The 18,928-nt window shown below is 42.0% G+C and overlaps 2 protein-coding genes across 2 annotated transcripts; one reads left to right on the top strand and one right to left on the bottom strand.

The window, feature by feature from the left end:
• Window positions 1–2,557: 2,557 nt before the first annotated feature.
• LOC116198452 (protein RER1B-like) lies at window positions 2,558–4,776 on the bottom strand. The gene is made up of 4 exons (XM_031528605.1): window positions 4,583–4,776; window positions 3,780–4,150; window positions 3,057–3,237; window positions 2,558–2,905 (listed from the first exon to the last, which is right to left on the bottom strand). Exons 2-4 carry the CDS (start codon window positions 4,127–4,129, stop codon window positions 2,852–2,854), a joined length of 585 nt encoding a protein of 194 aa, XP_031384465.1. The 5' UTR covers window positions 4,130–4,150; window positions 4,583–4,776; the 3' UTR covers window positions 2,558–2,851.
• Window positions 4,777–4,950: 174 nt separating this feature from the next.
• Window positions 4,951–7,463, top strand: LOC116198436 (gamma carbonic anhydrase 1, mitochondrial). The gene is made up of 5 exons (XM_031528601.1): window positions 4,951–5,199; window positions 5,677–5,820; window positions 6,094–6,219; window positions 6,300–6,451; window positions 6,872–7,463. The coding sequence occupies exons 1-5, from the start codon at window positions 5,085–5,087 to the stop codon at window positions 7,136–7,138; spliced, it is 804 nt and encodes a 267-aa protein (XP_031384461.1). The 5' UTR covers window positions 4,951–5,084; the 3' UTR covers window positions 7,139–7,463.
• The last annotated feature ends 11,465 nt before the right edge of the window (window positions 7,464–18,928 follow it).

Genomic DNA, 18,928 nt, shown 5'->3' with positions numbered 1-18,928 from the left:
GACCAACCTGATACATTATTAAAACTTTTTGAACCATCAGTGTAATTTATCCATTACCTTATGGAGTCCCAAATGTTTGTAATGAAATCTCAGGCTTGAATTAGAGAAGTCCTCGTCCTGGGTTCATACAGTAAACCAGGCTACCGTCGTTACATTTACCTCTAAATTGTCGAACCTGGAGAATGCATCCATGGTGCAGCTAGTAGAACCGACCAGTACGATAAGCCGGACCGGGGCAATGCACACACCCAATTCACGGATGATACTGTATGCAAGAGACAAGTTGGTGTATGATCTGTTGCTCAATACAGATTCAAATGTTCGGAGCACTTGGACGAGGAGATGAATGGAAGGGCAATGATTGATATGGATCAACGAGAGTGGAACTAATATATCCACGTAAAGGTAAACGCGGAATAGAACCGAGCAACTGCGGCGATGCAAAGAGCAGAACGATTGAAAACACTCCTCCAATTACGGCTGTCTTTAAAAAGTGAAACCATATCTAAGAAAATCTTTCGCCGAGCAATTACATCAACTCGTTCCATTAGGAAATAAGTCGGAACAACAGAATTTGAAGGATGAAAATCCAAAGCTGCAATTGCTCCCTGTACAAGCAAGTTGATCCAAGACTCAATAATCCTTCCTCGAACCACTGCTCCTTGCAGCCGACTTCCTCCCGGCGTACCTCGAGAAATCGTTCCTCCATATCGCTATGGTCGCCACGGGCGAGCCACCTTCTCCCCTGACTCCTTCCATGGTAAAACACGAGTCTCGCCCCCCCACCCCGCACGATACCAGCCAGCAGATCAGAAACTCGTCGAAATTCAGAGACGTAATTTTTCCTATACTAAGAAACAGGAAATTATCACGATGAATCTTTTTTGTTGAGACATCGTGCGATATCCTCTTATAATATCGGACAATATTCTTTTATGCATCATGCGATATTCTTTGAATTGTCTGATAAGAACTGAAGATTCACAAAGGGATGGTTTCCTCTTTCAATTAAGATATTCAAAGGGATGATCCTCTTCTTGGTGGTCGGTGCTCCACAGTTCTCAAGTGGAGACACGCAGCCCAAATAGAAGAATCTTCTCTCTAGATTAATAATAATAATAAAAAAAATCATCCTCCTGAAGCAAGTATATGGCAATCTTTATTCGTTCCTCAAAAGTTCAAGTCGTACGAAAAAAATAAATAAATTCGAGACATGCACGCTTTATAATCGATCAAATGGAGTCGTGCGATAGTCTGGGCATTCTATAGACCGTCAAAATTTTCGACCAATCAAAAGGTGCCACCTCGATCCTTTTATAAATTAATACGAGGATAAAATTACTATTATTAGAATTATTAATTGTTCTACTAATAGTATATACAAAATATTTCCCAAAAATATCTCATCCCACCCATCCATAACCTAAGCCACCCGCCCCCACTCTATCCCTCCTTAACCCATCTCAAACAAAATATTATGGTGGATTAGAATGATTATTTGCATGTATGGACGGAATTGCCCCTTAAATTCCATCAAAATTTTGAAATCTGGCACTGGAAGTGCATCAGAAGATTCAGAGCTAAGAGGGATGGTGGGCCTTTGTCAGCCACTACCACCCTTGGAGGTCGCTGGCGGCCTCACCGAGTCACCGTGCCCCCCTCTTTTCTGTCACCAACAATAATAACTGCCCCCTTCTCCCTCCTCTCTCTCTCTCTCTCTCTCTCTCTAGGGAGCAATTTTCAGGGTGGTGATGACTAGACTTGGCCGAGCACCGCCCCTTTGTCATTGTTCCCCTTGATCTATTTAATTTTCGACTTTTTTTTTGAGAAAATTTTAAAAATTACTCAGTTACAGGACATTTTCGTCATTTCCAATTCATATCCCACTCCCAAGTCTTGGCGTATACATATTCAATATCCTTGATATTTCAAAGTTCATCCCATCCCAATCCCTATCCTTGACCGATGACCAAATATAGTCCAAGGAAATAATTTATGCATGATTCATACCCTATCCTTGACCGATGACCAAATATAGTCCAAGGAAATAATTTATGCATGATTCAAATATATGAACCACACGATAATACGACGGATATAATTTTCATTGAACCGAAAAGATATGACTTCTTGTCATATTATGCACCCCGTATTTCAAGTACTGGAAATAATGGCCTACATTACCCTGTGGAGTTCGAAATTGCCCATATCGGAGTCTCAGGTTTAAACTTTAAAGTCCTCGTCCTGGATTCATAGAATAAACCAGACCACTGTTGTTACCTTATTTCTAAATTGTCGAATCTGGAGAATGCATCCATGGTGCAGCCAGTAGAACCAACCAGTAGAATAAGCCGGACCACTAGAACCGATCGGGGCAATGCATGCACCCGATCTCACAGAAATGCTCCTGTGCTCTGGCCCATAGCGAAGGGCGGGTTCTAGTTGCTTTGCAAAAGTCACCAATTTACAGATGATACTATGTATGCAAGAGACAAGTTGCTCTATGATCTCCCTAACTCATTCAGTTACCAATGTTACGAGTACCTGGACAAGTAGATGAACCAAAGGGCAATGATTGATATGGATCAACAACATGGAATTATTATGTACACGAAAAGGTAAATGCAGATAGAACCGAGGAACTGCAGCAATGCAAACAGAAGAACAAGTAAAAACACTCCTCGAATCAAGACTGACTTTAAACAGTGCCACCGCTGACCATGTCTAAGAAATCTTTCGCTGAGTGATTACATCAACTTGTTCCATTAGGAAATATGTCGGAACAACAGAATTTAAGGCATGAGAGTCCAAAGCTGCGATTGCTCCCTGTACAAGCAACTTGATCCAAGACTCAATCCTTCCTCAATCCACTACTGCTTGCAGCCGAATTCCTTCCAGTGTACCTCTGTCCAAAACACACCACATTTCTCATGTTCTGTTTGTGAAATTTGGGGGGCAAAAAACAGCTGGAAAAAAAAAATGGGGAACATATCCAAAAAATGGTGACAGAAGACATCTACTAGCGGCTGGGACTACACAAGCACTTAGAACTTTACCTGCTTCCCCGTGTTTAAAGGAACGTATTTGTACTTGATCATGTGCATAATTTGGCGCTTCATGGTGAGAATGAAGAGCACAATCCAGTAGATGAGCAGTATGGGCCAGAAAACAGGCACATCAAACACCGAGAAGAAGGTCATCAGAAAAGCTATGCAGAAAGCCTTAGTGATTGCATACCTGTAAGCAACAAAGGAAGGTTTCAAGCCACCAGAGAGACACCAACCAAACTCGAAGTCAATGAATTTATTCACAAGACATGACTCCGTGAACCATTGATGAATGACTTATCCAAGTTTGGACCTTTGTGGCAAACATCTGATTATACAACTAGTAGCACTGAATAGGTTGAAATGGGAACACAGAAGTGATATAAACATAATTTGGATATTCCAGATACTTAATTGGTGACAAGTTGATCGTGTGAGAAGAGGAAAGAATTAGTGGGTCTTAATTAGAATAAATGAAGTGGATCAGATAAACCTTACTTAAACTTCTCAGAAGGCAAGCAAATAAATATTCAAGATTGTCCAAAATTATTCAGGTGCAGGTACAGTGTGGCACCACGAGTTAGGCTTGGCATTTATACCATTCAAAAATCATATTTTACCTATTGAAAACATGGCTCAATCAGCTCCAGATCAGATATCATAGAAGATAAACTAAACACAATTGAAAGGAACAGATATAGATAGGATTAAGCACGCAATGTATATAATTACCAGAACTTGAATTCGGGAAGTCGGCGGATGAATGGCTTGAATTCATCCGAACCCTTTGTTGGCAATGAAGCCCCATCCAAAGCTTCCACCTCGGGATCAACCTTTGGCGAAAGAAACCCAATTAACAAGTTCAAGATGTAGATTCCTAGAGCATAGGAGACGATGTAGAACCCTTGGACGAAGTAAACCCGCAACACATAAATCATCGCCACAGCAAGAGTCCCGAGCCACCTTTCCACCATGTGAGGGGTCGACCGGTCCAAGTAGTACTGAAATAACCTAGAGAAATCGTTTCTCCATTTCGCTATGGGCGCCACAGGGGAGGCACCTTCTTCCCCAACTCCTTCCATTGAAAATACGACTCTAACCCCCTGTACAATACCAGCCAGATCAGAAACTTGCCGAAATTCAAAGACATAATTTTTCCTATAACAGGAAACAGGAAAAGCAACAATCAGCTCTTCGCCGAGCATGTATTACAAGTGTAAGTAAGCTGCAATTCTCTTACTAGCGATTCCAGCAAGCAAACACAAGCAACGAAGATCTATAATCAAGGGATACAGACAAATCTTCCCAATGACAGAAGCTAAAATCCCCTATAAGCTGCTTGTCAGCCGGACAGTTTCGTGCAATGTTTGACCTAAAACGGCAGAAGCAACTCTGGCGACAATACAGAAGCTCCGCAAGATTCAAAGGCCAACCGGGGATCGTCGCAGACCAGATTCGTTCACAAGCTGGCCTTGGGTTGACCAAAATCACCGGCGCTTCGACGGAAAACTCAACAGAATAGCTGAAGAAATCACCTTTCAGAACGAGAATCTGAGATTGCGGTGACAGATCGAGCGCCGGCCGACGGAAACAACCTGCGAATCCACGATCAAACTGATCTGCTCACTGACCTTTCCTTTCTTTGCCTCTGCTATCTCTTCGTTTCGGTTTCTCAGAAAAGAAAAGAAGGGTCTTCGATGCGAAGTTCCGTCCCCAAGGAATAACTCCAAAACGCACGCCGTGCCCGCCGTTTTGTATCGCCTGAAGCCCTGAATAGGTCTGACCGTGTTGGGCCGCCCGAGCCATCTTCTTTGGCCCAATATCAGGCCCAACACGAGGTGGTGAAATTCCGAATTCACCCTCTCAAGTTCTCGGGATGTTCAACCCTACCACTGGACTCTGTGTTCTTCTTCTTCGTCGTCTCCTTCTTCTGGGGGAGCTTGATTGTCCACAGTACTGAGCTGACACGAGACGAGAACTCTGCGGGCCTCCTCGAATCAAGCTGATTCGCCAACCGGTTGACGGCGCAGGAGGGAGATGGGGACCCTGGGGAGAGCAATTTACACCGTCGGGTTCTGGATTCGGGAGACGGGCCAGGCGATCGATCGGCTCGGCTGCCGCCTCCAAGGGAACTACTACTTCCAGGAACAATGTGAGTTCCATCCTCTTTGTAACGGATCCTCTCCAATTTCAGCGCCATTTCCTTGAAATGATGCTTTTCTGCTGTAATTAGGTTTTTCAGCTGAGCTTCATTAATTCTTTTGCGCCGCTGTTTCCTTCAAGAAGTTAGATTTTAGTTGTTCCGTTGCGTAAAACTTGAATTGCGGTTAGATGAACTCATTGATTCCGCGGTGGGATTTGTGGTCGCCGTCCTATAGCTTCCTGGACAACGTTTACTTGTTCTGATGCGGTGATTACTCTCCTGGAAATTTTGCAATCACATTGGCGTTTACCCTCTGGAGTCCTATCGAGGGACTTGATTGTTATGTTCATTTGTCATTTTCTTTAGCCGTTTGACTGTGAGTGAGACATTTGGATCTTGGCAGTTGATGGGAGCCGTGTTAAGTTAAATTGGCTTCTTCTCTTTTTTCCGACTTACTGAGGTTTTACAAATTGCTTGTTACTCTAGTGTCGAGGCATCGGACTCTCATGAATGTATTTGATAAAGCGCCGGTCGTGGATAAGGATGCATTCGTAGCTCCTAGTGCTTCTATCATTGGTGATGTTCAAGTGGGGCGTGGATCATCTGTCTGGTATGGCTGCGTTTTAAGAGGTAAGGTGCTCGTTCTGTGAAGTTTCTCACTAGCCTTTTGACCTGTTCAGTTGTTAATTTCAAAGTTCTCCTCTTACCTGAACAGCTCAGTTGATTTCTACTGATTGAATGAAAAACTGTATTTGTGATAGTTTCATCTTGTCCCCTTGTCAATGTGATGATGGAAAAGCACATTCCTCCTCCTCCATTTCTGATATCACTACTCTCAAACTTTAACCTTAATTTGTTTTGAACTGAATAAGCGGTACTGTTATTTTACTGTGTCGTGTTTAGGTGATGTCAACAGCATCAGTGTTGGATCTGGAACCAACATACAGGATAACTCCCTTGTGCATGTTGCAAAGTCCAACCTCAGCGGCAAAGTATTGCCAACTACCATTGGCGACAATGTTACTGTTGGTAAGTGTCCAATATGATGCCCATCTGCTATTTTCTTCAAACCTTATCTTCTAGGTTTGTTTCACATCAATATTGTGCAGGTCATAGTGCTGTCTTGCATGGTTGTACTGTTGAGGATGAGGCTTTTGTTGGTATGGGAGCTATACTTCTTGATGGTGTTGTTGTTGAGAAACATGCAATGGTTGCTGCTGGAGCACTTGTGAGGCAGAACACAAGGATCCCTGCTGGCGAGGTATGTCTGAGAACTTCTCTATGTTCTACATATTAATGTTGGAGTGACCATTAGTGGTGGATAAATGACTGTACTAGTAGATTGGTTTCCCATTGTGTTGGTGGGACAGAATTGGGAGAAATATCTAGGAAGAATTTTGTTGAAGTTAACAGGTTTAAGGAAAATAAAAGTAGTGGAGCAAACAAAAATATAGCGTCTGGCTCGGGACTGACCAAAGTCGCCCTGTAACTAACTATTGGCTAGGATGTTAAGAATGCTTGTCTTTTATCTTTTGGATGGTTGGAGTCTCTAGCTGACATTCAGTTTTCCTTTGTTAGACAAAGCAAAGGAGCTCATATTCATTTTCTGTTAAAATTATTTTGTTGTGGCTCAGTAATTAGAAAAGCTTTTGATTTTTTTCTTTTTTCTTTTCTTTTGCAGGTGTGGGGAGGCAACCCTGCTAAGTTCTTGAGGAAGCTCACAGACGAAGAGATAGCCTTTATTTCTCAGTCGGCTACGAATTATGCCAACCTAGCTCAGGTCCATGCCTCAGAGAATGCAAAACCATTCGACGAGATTGAGTTCGAAAAGGTTCTCCGCAAGAAGTACGCTAAACGGGACGAAGATTACGACTCAATGCTGGGAGTTTTACGTGAAACTCCTCCAGAACTTATCCTACCAGACAACGTCAAGGCCCCACAAAAATGAGATCCCCGTAAGTCCAACCCCTTGTTTTTCTTTCTTCCATTTTTTGCTATCCAGATCGAGAGATTTAATGCCAAGGGATATATGTTGTGATGTGCAAAAGGCCATTTGCCTACATAAGGGATCCTTTTGTTTCTCAATAATCACCAGAAAAATGTTTGGGACTCTGGTTCTGGTTCGCTTTCCTTTCACCTCTGCTCATCACGCGGAGTTTGGAGACACCATTTTTCTGCTTCAGGAGAAAAACCTTGTGACGTGAAGCTGCATGTATGTTGATATTAAAGTCTCTTCCGTTCCTAGATTTATGTATGGTACTCCGATTTCAATCTGCTTAATTTTCTCCTCCCACTTTTGAGGAGCTAAGCTCAATGGTGGAATGACAAGGAGTCTTCTCAATACGTATATGATGAGTACCGAATCATTTTTAGATCAGTCCGGCATTTAGCCTCCTTAACTTTCGAGCTTCCATTTAGACTTACATGGAAGCACTTTAAGATGAGGTCCTAATCAAACCGATCTCGTTCATGTGAGATGGTATGGACGGCCCGATGACGAAGAGGAATCTTTGCAATTTCGGACCCACAACCAAATGAGTAGTGGATTCTGTGTCTTAACTGTGATCATAAATCTGTTAGGCGGAAAAAGTATGGTGTAAATCTAATCTCACGAGGGTGGGTCCACAAGGAACCTTTTGAGGTATAGTATTTGAGACCTTTATCACCTTTGGACGGGGCGTGCCTTGTTTAGCGGAGGATAATGCTGCAATCAGACGATCAGAAGGCTTGGGTACCGGAAATAAGGGCTCATCGGCCGTTAACTAACCCCACTCTAGTAGTGAATGAATATTGATATGTAGATAAATTACGGCCTATTCGGTTAATTAAAGCCCATGAAAGCCTTTGGGCCAAGGTCCAATCGATTTCCACATACTATCTTCATCCTTTGCCTATATAGTGAATTTTTCAAGGTAAACTCAATCACACGCTCTCCCTCTCGAATACCTTCGGAAAATATTCTCTAACTTGGGCGCCAGAGTGATATCTCGGGCACAAGTCCGAGAGTCCTTGCAGGTCACGGAGACAATCGGACTCAAAGGAGGATCCGATCTTTCATGATGGGGAGTGGATTTCGACCAAAAGATTTTTCTGGCATCATTGGCGCCGTCTATGGCAAGCAGCACAAAAAGACGTGCTTTGCCGTTCCCAGAATACATCAAACTGACAGCCCTCAAAACCTGCGACAACCAAACGAGTTCTTGGACTCAACCAGTTCATCCTTGTTTCAAAATCATCCACAGCAAAGCAACCAAACAGACCTTGAAAACCAAAATCCTAATATGCTAAAAGGATTGAAGAAGGGGGGGGGGTGGAAGGGGGCAGCGGCAGCCCTTCCGGCATCTGATTCCGCTCCTTCTCCTCTATCGCCATCGAACGCCGCCGTCTCCTGCCTCCTCCCGCCCAAGTTTCGCATTTGACGATGATGTCGTTCAGCCTCCGACAGCAGGTTCCGCGCTACTGGCCCCTCCTCTTCCTCGACCTCAGCCCGACAACCGAGTCATCGCCCACCACCTCGAGCCTACACCGTCGAACTCGGCCCCAGCGACCAGCAGCTACAATGAGCCCCATACGACCGTAGCATCTCCCTCTCATTTCTCAGCTTTGACGGCTAACAGCTTCTCCAGATTGTGCAGCGACCTCCCAAGCTCCTCAATCTCCTGGTGGTTGTCGATCTGCCACTCTCTCCCCGGTTCCGATCACATCAGCTCCTCCTTTCCTTCGCGACAACGACGGCGACAATCGGGGTGTGGGGGGACGTGAAGAACAGGGGGCAGTGGAGGAGCGGAGCTGATTTCGTTGACCACCAGCACGTCTTCGGTAACCCCAGCTCACCATCGTCATCAGCTTCGCCATAATCTCGCCGGGAAGCTCCCTTCTCCGACCAGCTTGCAGCTCCGCAAGGCACCTCCGCTCCGACCTCCTCCATTAGCGGCTCAACTCTCCTGCCCGTTCTCTACTCAGACCAGCACCCAGCATCGACTGAGCTCAACGCATGCCGGTTTCCACCAGCTCCCTTCATCGTTCGATGGACAACTCCGAAGCGTCCCGAATCGAGCTCAAATAAGCTTTTTCTAGATGGTGCAGGAACACAAAATGGAATCTCGAAGTTATGGGTATAATCTCAACACTCTTATTTCTATCATTGTCATTGAAGTTGTTGCACATTGATTGTTCAGGTGATGTGGAATCTAAAGTATTTAGCATATAGATCCTTATCCGGTTGCGATTTTACGATCTTGGTTTCGTGACGTGCTTATATTCAAATTCGGGCATATTATTCAGCTATACATTAAGCGGCCAATGGGCTTCGTTATCATGCTAATCATGCAAACTCTTGCTCAAAAATGGAGTCCAACGCTTCCACTGTGGTTGTTTAGCGACTTGAGACGGACACTAACATGTCATAGGCTTGTGAGTGTTGAAATCACTTTTTTGCGTATAAATATTCGTTGTTGTGGCTGATCTATTGCCACCTCCTTCTTGTTCATTTGAGCTTAGTCAAGATATCTACTAATCGTCTTCTAGTGTCACGCTTGATGATGGAGTCTACATTCTTGAGCTTTTGGTAATACTATGTTTATTATTGTTACTTGCCTCTCTCGTTCGGTTTTTGCACATCGCATGTACTCTTGGGCGTCAACAAGACAGAAACTGAGGACGACTATGGAAGGAAGATCCGAGAGAGACCGGTCTGAACAGAGAGTCATGAAGCCTTGCTCATTTAGTCCAGCATCAGATAGCTTGCTTAGCTTGATCTAAGCTCAGGTCCCGTGCCGACCCCGACTTGAAGAGCCGAGGATGTAAAGCGAGAAATTGAGGGGAGATTCCTAATCATGCTCAGCTAATCACCCCCTTTCATCATCCTTACTATTGCTCAGAATGATATATACAATCAAAATGATAGCTCTGGGCATACATGACTATTGATATTACTTATCATTAGGAGGGGTGATAACTCCTAGCTCGCTTTGAATACTTTCATACATCATAACAGTATAAGTGGTTCATTCTCTAATTCTAAGTTGATTTCATGGAGTCCTAAGAAAAGACAGGGGCTATCAAATTGCAAGTTTGGCATACGACAACACATCATTGCTCCCGTATAAGAATGATTACATGAATCAAGTAAGATGCAAGCTCGCTGTCATCATAAATTCATGCACCATAGTGAATGCTCACGGTGCATCGTTGACTTGTAGGACTATGCCGGCTGCATGTTGCTTAATTATAGAAATGATGCGGATCGGAGATTTTTGATGTTTATGGTCTAATAAATTACAGGATTATGCGCACTCTACCTCCAAAAGAACCCTGCGAAAACAACGGGCTGGAGTAAAATCGCCATTTCATTCCGTCCCCATAGGCTTAAGTAACTTCGCCTATGGACGTCGATCAAAGACAACGGGCTGGAGTAACCTCGTCCTCTCACTATGTCCCTACAGGCTCAAGTAATATCATTTATGGACATTGATTGACGACAATGGGCTCGAGTAACCTCGCCCTCGCATTCCGTCCCCACAGGCTTGAGTCACCTCGCCTATGGACGTCGACCGAAGACAATGAGCTTGAGTCACCTCCGCGCCCTTGCACTTAGTCCCAATAGGCTCGAGTATCCTCGAATGAGACTTCAACCGACTACAACGGGTTCGAGTAACCTCGCCCTCTTACTCAGTCCAATAGACTCGAGTTTCCTCGTATGGGACTTTGATCGACTACAACGGGCTCGAGTCACCTTCACGCCCTCACACTCAGTCCCAACAGGCTCGAGTTTCCTCGCTTGGGACTTCGATCAACTACAATGGGCTTGAGTCACTTCCACACCCTCTCACTTAGTCCCAATAGGCAAGTTTCCTTTCCTAGGACTTCAACTGACTACAATAGGCTCAAGTGACCTCCATGCCCTCGCACTCAGTCCTAACAAGCTCGAGTTTCCTCGCCTGGGACTTCGATGGACTACAATAGGCTCGAGTCACTTCAACGCCCTCACACTCAGTCCTAATAGGCTCGAGTATCCTCGCGTGGGACTTCGACCGACTACAATGTACTTTAGTGACCTCCATGCCCTCGCACTCAATTCCAACAGGCTCGAGTTTCCTAGCTTGGGACTTCGATCAACTACAATAGGCTCGAGTCACCTCCACACCTTCGCACTTAGTCCCAATAGGTGAGTTTCCTTTCCTTGGACTTTGTCTGATGACAACGGGCTCAAGTGCCTCCATGCCCTTGCACTCGGTCCCAACAGGCTCGAGTTTTCTCGCTTGGAACTTCGATCGACTACAATGGGCTCGAATCACTGCCACGCCCTCGGAATCAGCCCCAATAGGCTTGAGTATCCTCACCTGGGACTTCAACCGATTACAAGGGGTTCAAGTGACGTCGCCCTCTTACTCCGTCTCCACAGGTTTGAGTGGCCTCGCATTCAGACATCGACACTCCTTACGGGCTTGAGTGACCTCGCCCTCTCACTTCGTCCCATAGGCTTGACGAACGAAACTCGCCTTGGACGACGACACAGCTTGTGGGCTCGAATGTCCTCGCCCTCTCAATCCGTCCCCTAGGCTCAAGCGACTCGCCTCGAATGACGATACCACTTATGGGCTCGAGTATCCTTGCCCTTTAACTCCATCCCTACAGGCTCGACGAACGAAACTCGCCTTGGATGACGACACCGCTTACGGGCTCAAGTATCCTTGCCTTCTCACTTCGTCCTGTAGGCTCAAGCAACACACGCCTCGGAAGTTGACACTGCTTACTAGCTGAGTAACCTCGCCCTCTCGCTCTATCTCATAGGCTCGAGCGACCTCGCCTCAGACATCTACATTGTTTACGAGTTAAAGCGACCTCGCCCTCCAATTTCGTCCCTCAGGCTCGAATTACTCTTCCTCGGACATCGATACCATCTACAGGCTTGAGCATCCTCGCCCACCTCACTCGGTCCCTGCAGGCTCAATTTCCTCGCCTCGAGCATTGATCAAATCCTCACCCTCTCGTTCTGTCCTCACAAGCTCGAGTTCCCCCGCCTCGGACGTTGATCTTGCTTATGGGCTCGAGTGATCCTCACCTGGCACCAAGACCCACGACAAGCTTGAATAACCTCACCTTAGGCATTCACTGATTAAGGGCTCGAGAGATACATGCGCTATGCTGGAAACATGCCTATAATACACTGGGGGGCAAGTGCCATATCCCAACTTCAGCCACAGGTTGTTTTCGTGCCGGCACAATGCTGCCTCGAGACCTGAGGGCAAGTAATATGTAGATAAATTACAGCCCATTCGATAAATTAAAGCCCACGAAGGCCTTTGGGTCCATGGTAAGGCCCAATCGATTTCCACATACATTATTTTCATCTTTTGTCTATGTAATGAATTTTCCAAGGTAAACTCAAACACTCGCTCTCTCTCGAATACTTTTCGAAAATACTCTCTAACTTGGGCGTCAGAGTGAGCTCTCAAGCACAAGCCCGAGAGTCCTTCTTGCAGGTCACGGGACGGTCGGACTCGAAGGAAGAACCAAGAATTCTTCGTGATGGGGAGTGAATTCCGATCCGGAGATTTTTCCCGCATCAAATATATTTCCTCTGGCTCAGCGCATGCCAAACCTCCGTAGGGGAAAGTGCCCCCCTGCTTTTGCTGACGTCTACACCCATACCTCTCGGTCGGGCTCGGGATATGCCGAACTCGGAAGATATAGCAACAATCTTGACTAAAAGTCAAAGAAATAATGTAGTTGTTGGGATATATGTGCATGTCTATCTATACCAAGAAAACATGTGCAATCATCATAATCAACGGGGGGGTGGCGTCCCGTGATTTTTTTTTTCCTTTGGGTGAATGGAATCTTGGAAAGGCCAAATGCGAAAGTTGCCGTGATTTCAGCTTTGCTTCTGAGCCAAAGAGACAAAAGCGCCCCTCTATCATCCTCTGGTCTTTCCATGATCCATTCCCTCCGTGGCGATGATTTGATCACTCAATGCAAAATCTCCAAAGTTGATTCTCCTTTCAGCCCATTTGCTTGGTTTTATCGTAAGCGCATAGAGGGACTCAGATTCTTCCGGGTTGGAAAGATCGAAACTTCGAGCTGGATCGACAATTCTCGGATCATCCTGTCCGAACGCGACCTCGATTGAGTGAAGTATATTATCTGTTTGTAGGGATTCTCTTGATTCCTCATTAGCGTGTCATGTCAAGATAAGGAAGGGACCATTTGAGATATGATGTCTAAAATCACTTATTTACTTTTTGATTTGACATATTAATTACCAATCTGGCATACAATGCGCCAACTTCTATACCATCGGTCTGAGAAAATATTCAGTAAACATGATTATAATATGAAATTAAATCAATAATCGAAATATGTGAAGGTACGAAAAAACTTTATATACTACAATTGCATTTTTTACAAGTGACAGTTGTTGATTGAGTTTATACAGTCACACCGAATATTTTCTCTCATCTATCTAATCTGATTTATTTCCGCTTCATCACAAGATTTCATATCAAAAGATCTTATATGTTTTATTAAGACATAATCACTAAAAGAGGGTAAAGGCAAATCTCATTAACAATCGGGGAATCTTGGCATGTACTTTTTTTTTAATAGGGATTTCGGGCATGTACTTGCTGCTGCAACAAGTACTTGCATTGCTGCCACTGAAAATCGTACTTAAGTTGTGCCGTTATGGTTTGTAAGTTAGAGACATGCGTATCTTCATCTCTCGCACTTAAGGTTGCATTATTGCGGGTTTTGCCTTAGACATTCGTATTTTCGTCCTGGATACTCTAAGAAACCCAAAAGCATTTGAAGTGATGGAGATAATCAAACCTTACTCGACCTACAGCTAGCTCGTTTAGTAGATCCAAAAAATGAAAATAAGAAAAAACTGTATATATAAATATATTAACATCTATACATATAAGGAAAAAAGAATCATTCCAATTAAAATACAAGCTCATGATTGGAAACATACAAGAATTCGTGTTAATAAAAGTCGAATTGCAGCGGAAAGGAGGCTATAAATTAATGCAGACATTGCTGAGATTCATAGGCGTAAAATTAAAGGGGGGACTCCGTAGCAACCTGTGTCCTTTGTCCCTATTAATTTTTGCTCTATTGTAGATATATTTAGCAAATAAATCATTAAATTAATCGATGGTGGATCATAGAATTATTGGGTGGACGATAAATTTTATTTGGGTTTTCCCGTCAAATATGAAAGGGGCACTGAAATAAAGGAAACAAAGCGAGGGAGAAATGATTAATGAGAAGGAATGCGCGCTTACTATTTGCCAATCCTCCGTCTGGATAGAAGGAAAAGGAGGGGGGAGAAGATAATTATGCAAAGAGAGCTTCTCGAAATCCCGTATAACTTTTTCCTTTTCCCTCTCACTTTTCTTTCTTCTTTCTTTTTTTCTCGTATCCAAATAAATTATAAAGGGATCGTTTATATTGATTATGACATGGTGATTAATCGACACTTGCACGATTGATTAACTCTAGCCCTACAGGGACGAACTCGAGATGTGGCAAGAGGTTTCAGCTTCAGTCGCGATGTTGCATGAATGACTCTCTAAACATCGAAATTATATAATATACATGCGGATGAAAGTTCCAAGAAAATGAATGAATCTTCAAGTAAAATAGTAAAGATCGACTGACTTCGATGGAGGAGTTATTCTGTGCTTTTTAAGAGTATACGTCATGGTCTCTCTAGCTATCGAAGCAAGATCCGCACGAAAAACCAATATGATACCTTTTTTTTTTTGATGAAATAGAGACCATATGGTGTTAGCGAGGGAGTTGGAACATGCCCAAGGGAGCATATACAATAATTTTATACCCCTCCCGTGCAAGTGGTTTGCCTTGTCGGATTTGACAGAGATCTGAATCATCCAATGCGTGGAAGCATACGGCTCAATGTTCCCTTCTAATTTATTCTCCAATAAACAACACATATCTTCTGAAGAAAATTACATAGCAGAAGAGGAAAAACAAAAGGGAAAATTACTCTGTACATTTTAGTTTTTTTTTTTTGAACTTTTCTACGATGCAATATAAATTGAAATAACTTCATCATACATCATAAAAAAATTGAAAAAAAATAAATTAAAAAGCTATATTGTACGGTCGATCAGAAACATGTACGTTTGGTTTCATAGTTGGATTTTAAAATCCTACTTTAACTTATTTCTACTCACAACAAAACAAAATAACTTATACAAAGTTAAAGAGTAAGCCCCATTTATTTCACTCTTTTTTTTCATAACAAAACAAAATAACTCATGCAAAGTCAAAGGATGAGCCTCTTTTATACCACTCTTTTTCAAAATTAAAATCTGATTTTAAAATCCTACTTTGAAACCAAACGCAACAGTAATTTCACCTTGGGCTCGTAGAAATTAGTAGGTTCTAATCTAAACGTGGACGGTCGGCCTTCAATTTGTTGCAAGAAGTGGATCAATCAAGATGCATGGAAGCTGATTCTAATAAATAGTTAATAACATACAGATAATTATCCTTTTTTGCCCGTTCAAAAAAATGAATATGATTTTTGAGATCACCAAAGGTGGAAAAGCAAATAATTCGGAGATAAAGAAACTTTTCTTGATTTCGCTCGGGACATATCTTATCCTTTCAACCATATTGTAGGTCTAACAGTTTCGGAGATATAAGAGAGGCTATTTAGATAACTTTTTAAAGTAGACGTACCATTAACGTGTAATCACCCGACAATATACCTTAAATCTTAGAGAAATGGGGTGGGTATTTGTTTGTAAAATGTTGTGAAAGGGACAGGGGCTTGATGTTTAGTCAGGAGTAATTCTTTCTAGATAAAAGAACATCGCCTTCGATTGTTTTTTTTTTTTCCTTCATCCATCAAGGAAGAACATCGCCTTTGATGGATTCTAACTTTGTGGGAGTTGAACTTATTAACAATTTTCAGGTGGGAAAGTTACCGTATTATTCAATCTTGCTGAAATAAGATCCTAAAACATGTTTGACTACTAAACGCCCACATATCATCAGAATAAGAATGTTCTCGCGTTTTATAGTGTGTTTGGTTTTGGAGTTGAGTTGAGTTGAGTTTTGATTTTAATTGGGTTGTAATGATTGTATTGTTGAATTATGAGAAATAGTGTGAAAAAATAATGGATAGTTGAGAAAATTTAGTATTAAAAATTGAATTGAATATAATGGAGTTGTATGTTGATCTATGTATGGGACTCACATTTTTTACTTTAAATAGTTGATTTTTGTTGTGTAGTGAGTGAGGTTAAAGTTAGAGTTAAGATTTTAAAATTTAATTGCGAAACCAAACGGAGCAAGCAAAACCGCATAAAATGTCTTAAAATTTGAATTCCCGGCATACTAGAGATGTCCAAAGCCACAGCGGTCGCCGATTCTAGATGGAAGTAGAAGGCTTTCTCGATCGCGTGTAAATAATCAGAAGATGGTTTCAAAAACCTCGGGTCGATTATCAAAAGCACGCATCGATAATCAATGGAGAGGGTCGAAGGTAGACTTCTCCTCCTCGAAGGAGATAAAGTTGCCTGCCAATTGATTATGTTGAGTCATCTTCTTGAATGACTACGTGGATAAGAAGTCATGGAACGTCAGGTTTCGTAGAAACTTCTATAGAAATTTGGATTTGTGCCCAAAATTATTTTCATAAAATTCTGTAAGCGTCGTCGGAAGTTTCTCTCCGTTTCTTTTATCTCTATCGAACTAATGAAGCATTAAGCACGCATTGTTGATAAGACCGGAATTAAATACGTAAAATAACACAACACAACATGAAGATTATGGACCAAAACAACAGATAATTGTATAATAATGTTTAAATCACCCTAAAGTCCCCTGAATTCTGAAAGTTTACGGATTACACCCTTAACAATCATGGAATAACAAAGGATTCCAATGTCAAGCTTTTGTCAAGTCCGCTACTTCATGTGCAAGATTGAATCATTCCGACTTCTCATAATCTAATCGCTAGTACTCCGTGACGTACTGCATGCTAGTCTTTCCGATTTCATGGAGAGAATTAAACCGATCCAAACCTCGTGGTGGTGTATTGAAATGATACGTTATTTTGCATAAGAAGGATTGCGTTTTTGTCATATTTTTGAAATTGGCAAAAAACCGGGGTGATATTTCGTGAAAATACTGAACATTTCGTGCCACTATTTTATTTCTAATCAATATATAATGTATGAAAGCGGAAGCGTGGAGTCGTGAGAGCTCTTTTTGAGAACCCTCTGCTCTCTAAATTTTCTCGATTTCTAAAGTAACCCATAGCTCTCTAAATTTTCTCGATTTTTTTTTATTATTTTGACTTTAAAAAATTTTATGATGCTCAATTATTATCTTGAAAAATATAAATAACTTTTAATATCACGAGAATATGTATGTAAACTTCCAGTGCATTTCCGAACCGGTTCGTATAAAATAAAAAATACTCATGGTGCACGCTTCCCTCCTTCAATTTCGGTAACCACAAATTGAAGAGCAATTTTTTGGCCAAAAAATGCAATGAGCATTTATTACCCGTTCTAAGAACATTATGTCTTCTTCATCAATCACCAACTTTACGGTGACAAAAAAAAAAGAAAAAAGAAAATCACTGAGAAAGAGATGCCAATTTGACCATCGCCCGACTCCTCCATTGATTCCTAAACCCCATGTTTCTTCGTTCCCCATAGCCATAAAAATCCCAGAAAATTGGTCGTGCCCATTGAGTCTTCGTAGTAAGAAATTATAAAGAAGGTTTTATATATTGTACAAATTTTAATTTTTTTCTTGATGAACTCTTAGTTCGCAGGCGATAGGAGATATATTGATCCGCTTCCTTTCGTCCCTCCGATCTTCCGTCTCGATCCACCTCTCCCTTTACAGAGAATGATAACAACCCACAAGGACCGTAAGTCAGTTCAAATTAATAGTTTTTTCATGTAACTCGTGGTTAACTTCGGCCATTTGCAGTATTTGGTTTGTTTTGTTATCGATGTAGCTCCCCCAATATGGTACTCCAAAAGAGAAACCACCTTCATGATTTTATTATTATTATTTTTTTTGAGTAGTTTCATGATTTTATTTTGATGAAGCACCAAAGAACAAGCACAATTGTGCATTCAGAAGCTACGGAAGTTGTCTTTGTGTTTAACAAAAAAAAAAAAGAATCAAAGAGAAATGGAAGTCTTTTTTTTTTTTTTTTTGTGTGTGAAAACCAAATGAAAAGCTGAAATCATTTTAGCGGCTCCAAGTGTTTTGTTTTCACGAGTTAGGTATAGTTAACCTGATGGAGCCTCCACTTATTACAATTGAGTAATTAGTTTATATGGTGATATTGGAGTCTACAAAGAGATACATCAAACCGCGTTCTGGGAAGGATTGGACTATGAAGAACAATTAGTAAATCTCAAAAAAGTTTCACAAACGGCCTTCTAGGATGAATAAATTAGGCTTGGTTTGGAAGTGTTATTGCCGATGAAAAAGTACTGAAATAAAATTATTGAAAAATAAGTGATGATTTCAAAATATATTAAGTTAAAGTGTTTGGAAAAAATTAATTTAAAATTGTTGAAAGTAAGAAAGATAATTATTAATACTTGAAACAGAAAAAGCATAAACAAATTTTATAAGCACATATTAATATGCTTAAGAAAATTACGTTTGCATCCGCAATTTTATCCCAAACCGTGGTTTCAAAAGCTTTCACCAAACACCAAATCTACTT

This window comes from Punica granatum, chromosome 1 (genome assembly GCF_007655135.1).
Source record: "Punica granatum isolate Tunisia-2019 chromosome 1, ASM765513v2, whole genome shotgun sequence".
Lineage (NCBI taxonomy): Eukaryota > Viridiplantae > Streptophyta > Magnoliopsida > Myrtales > Lythraceae > Punica > Punica granatum.
This window is presented reverse-complemented; position numbering and strand designations above follow the sequence as displayed.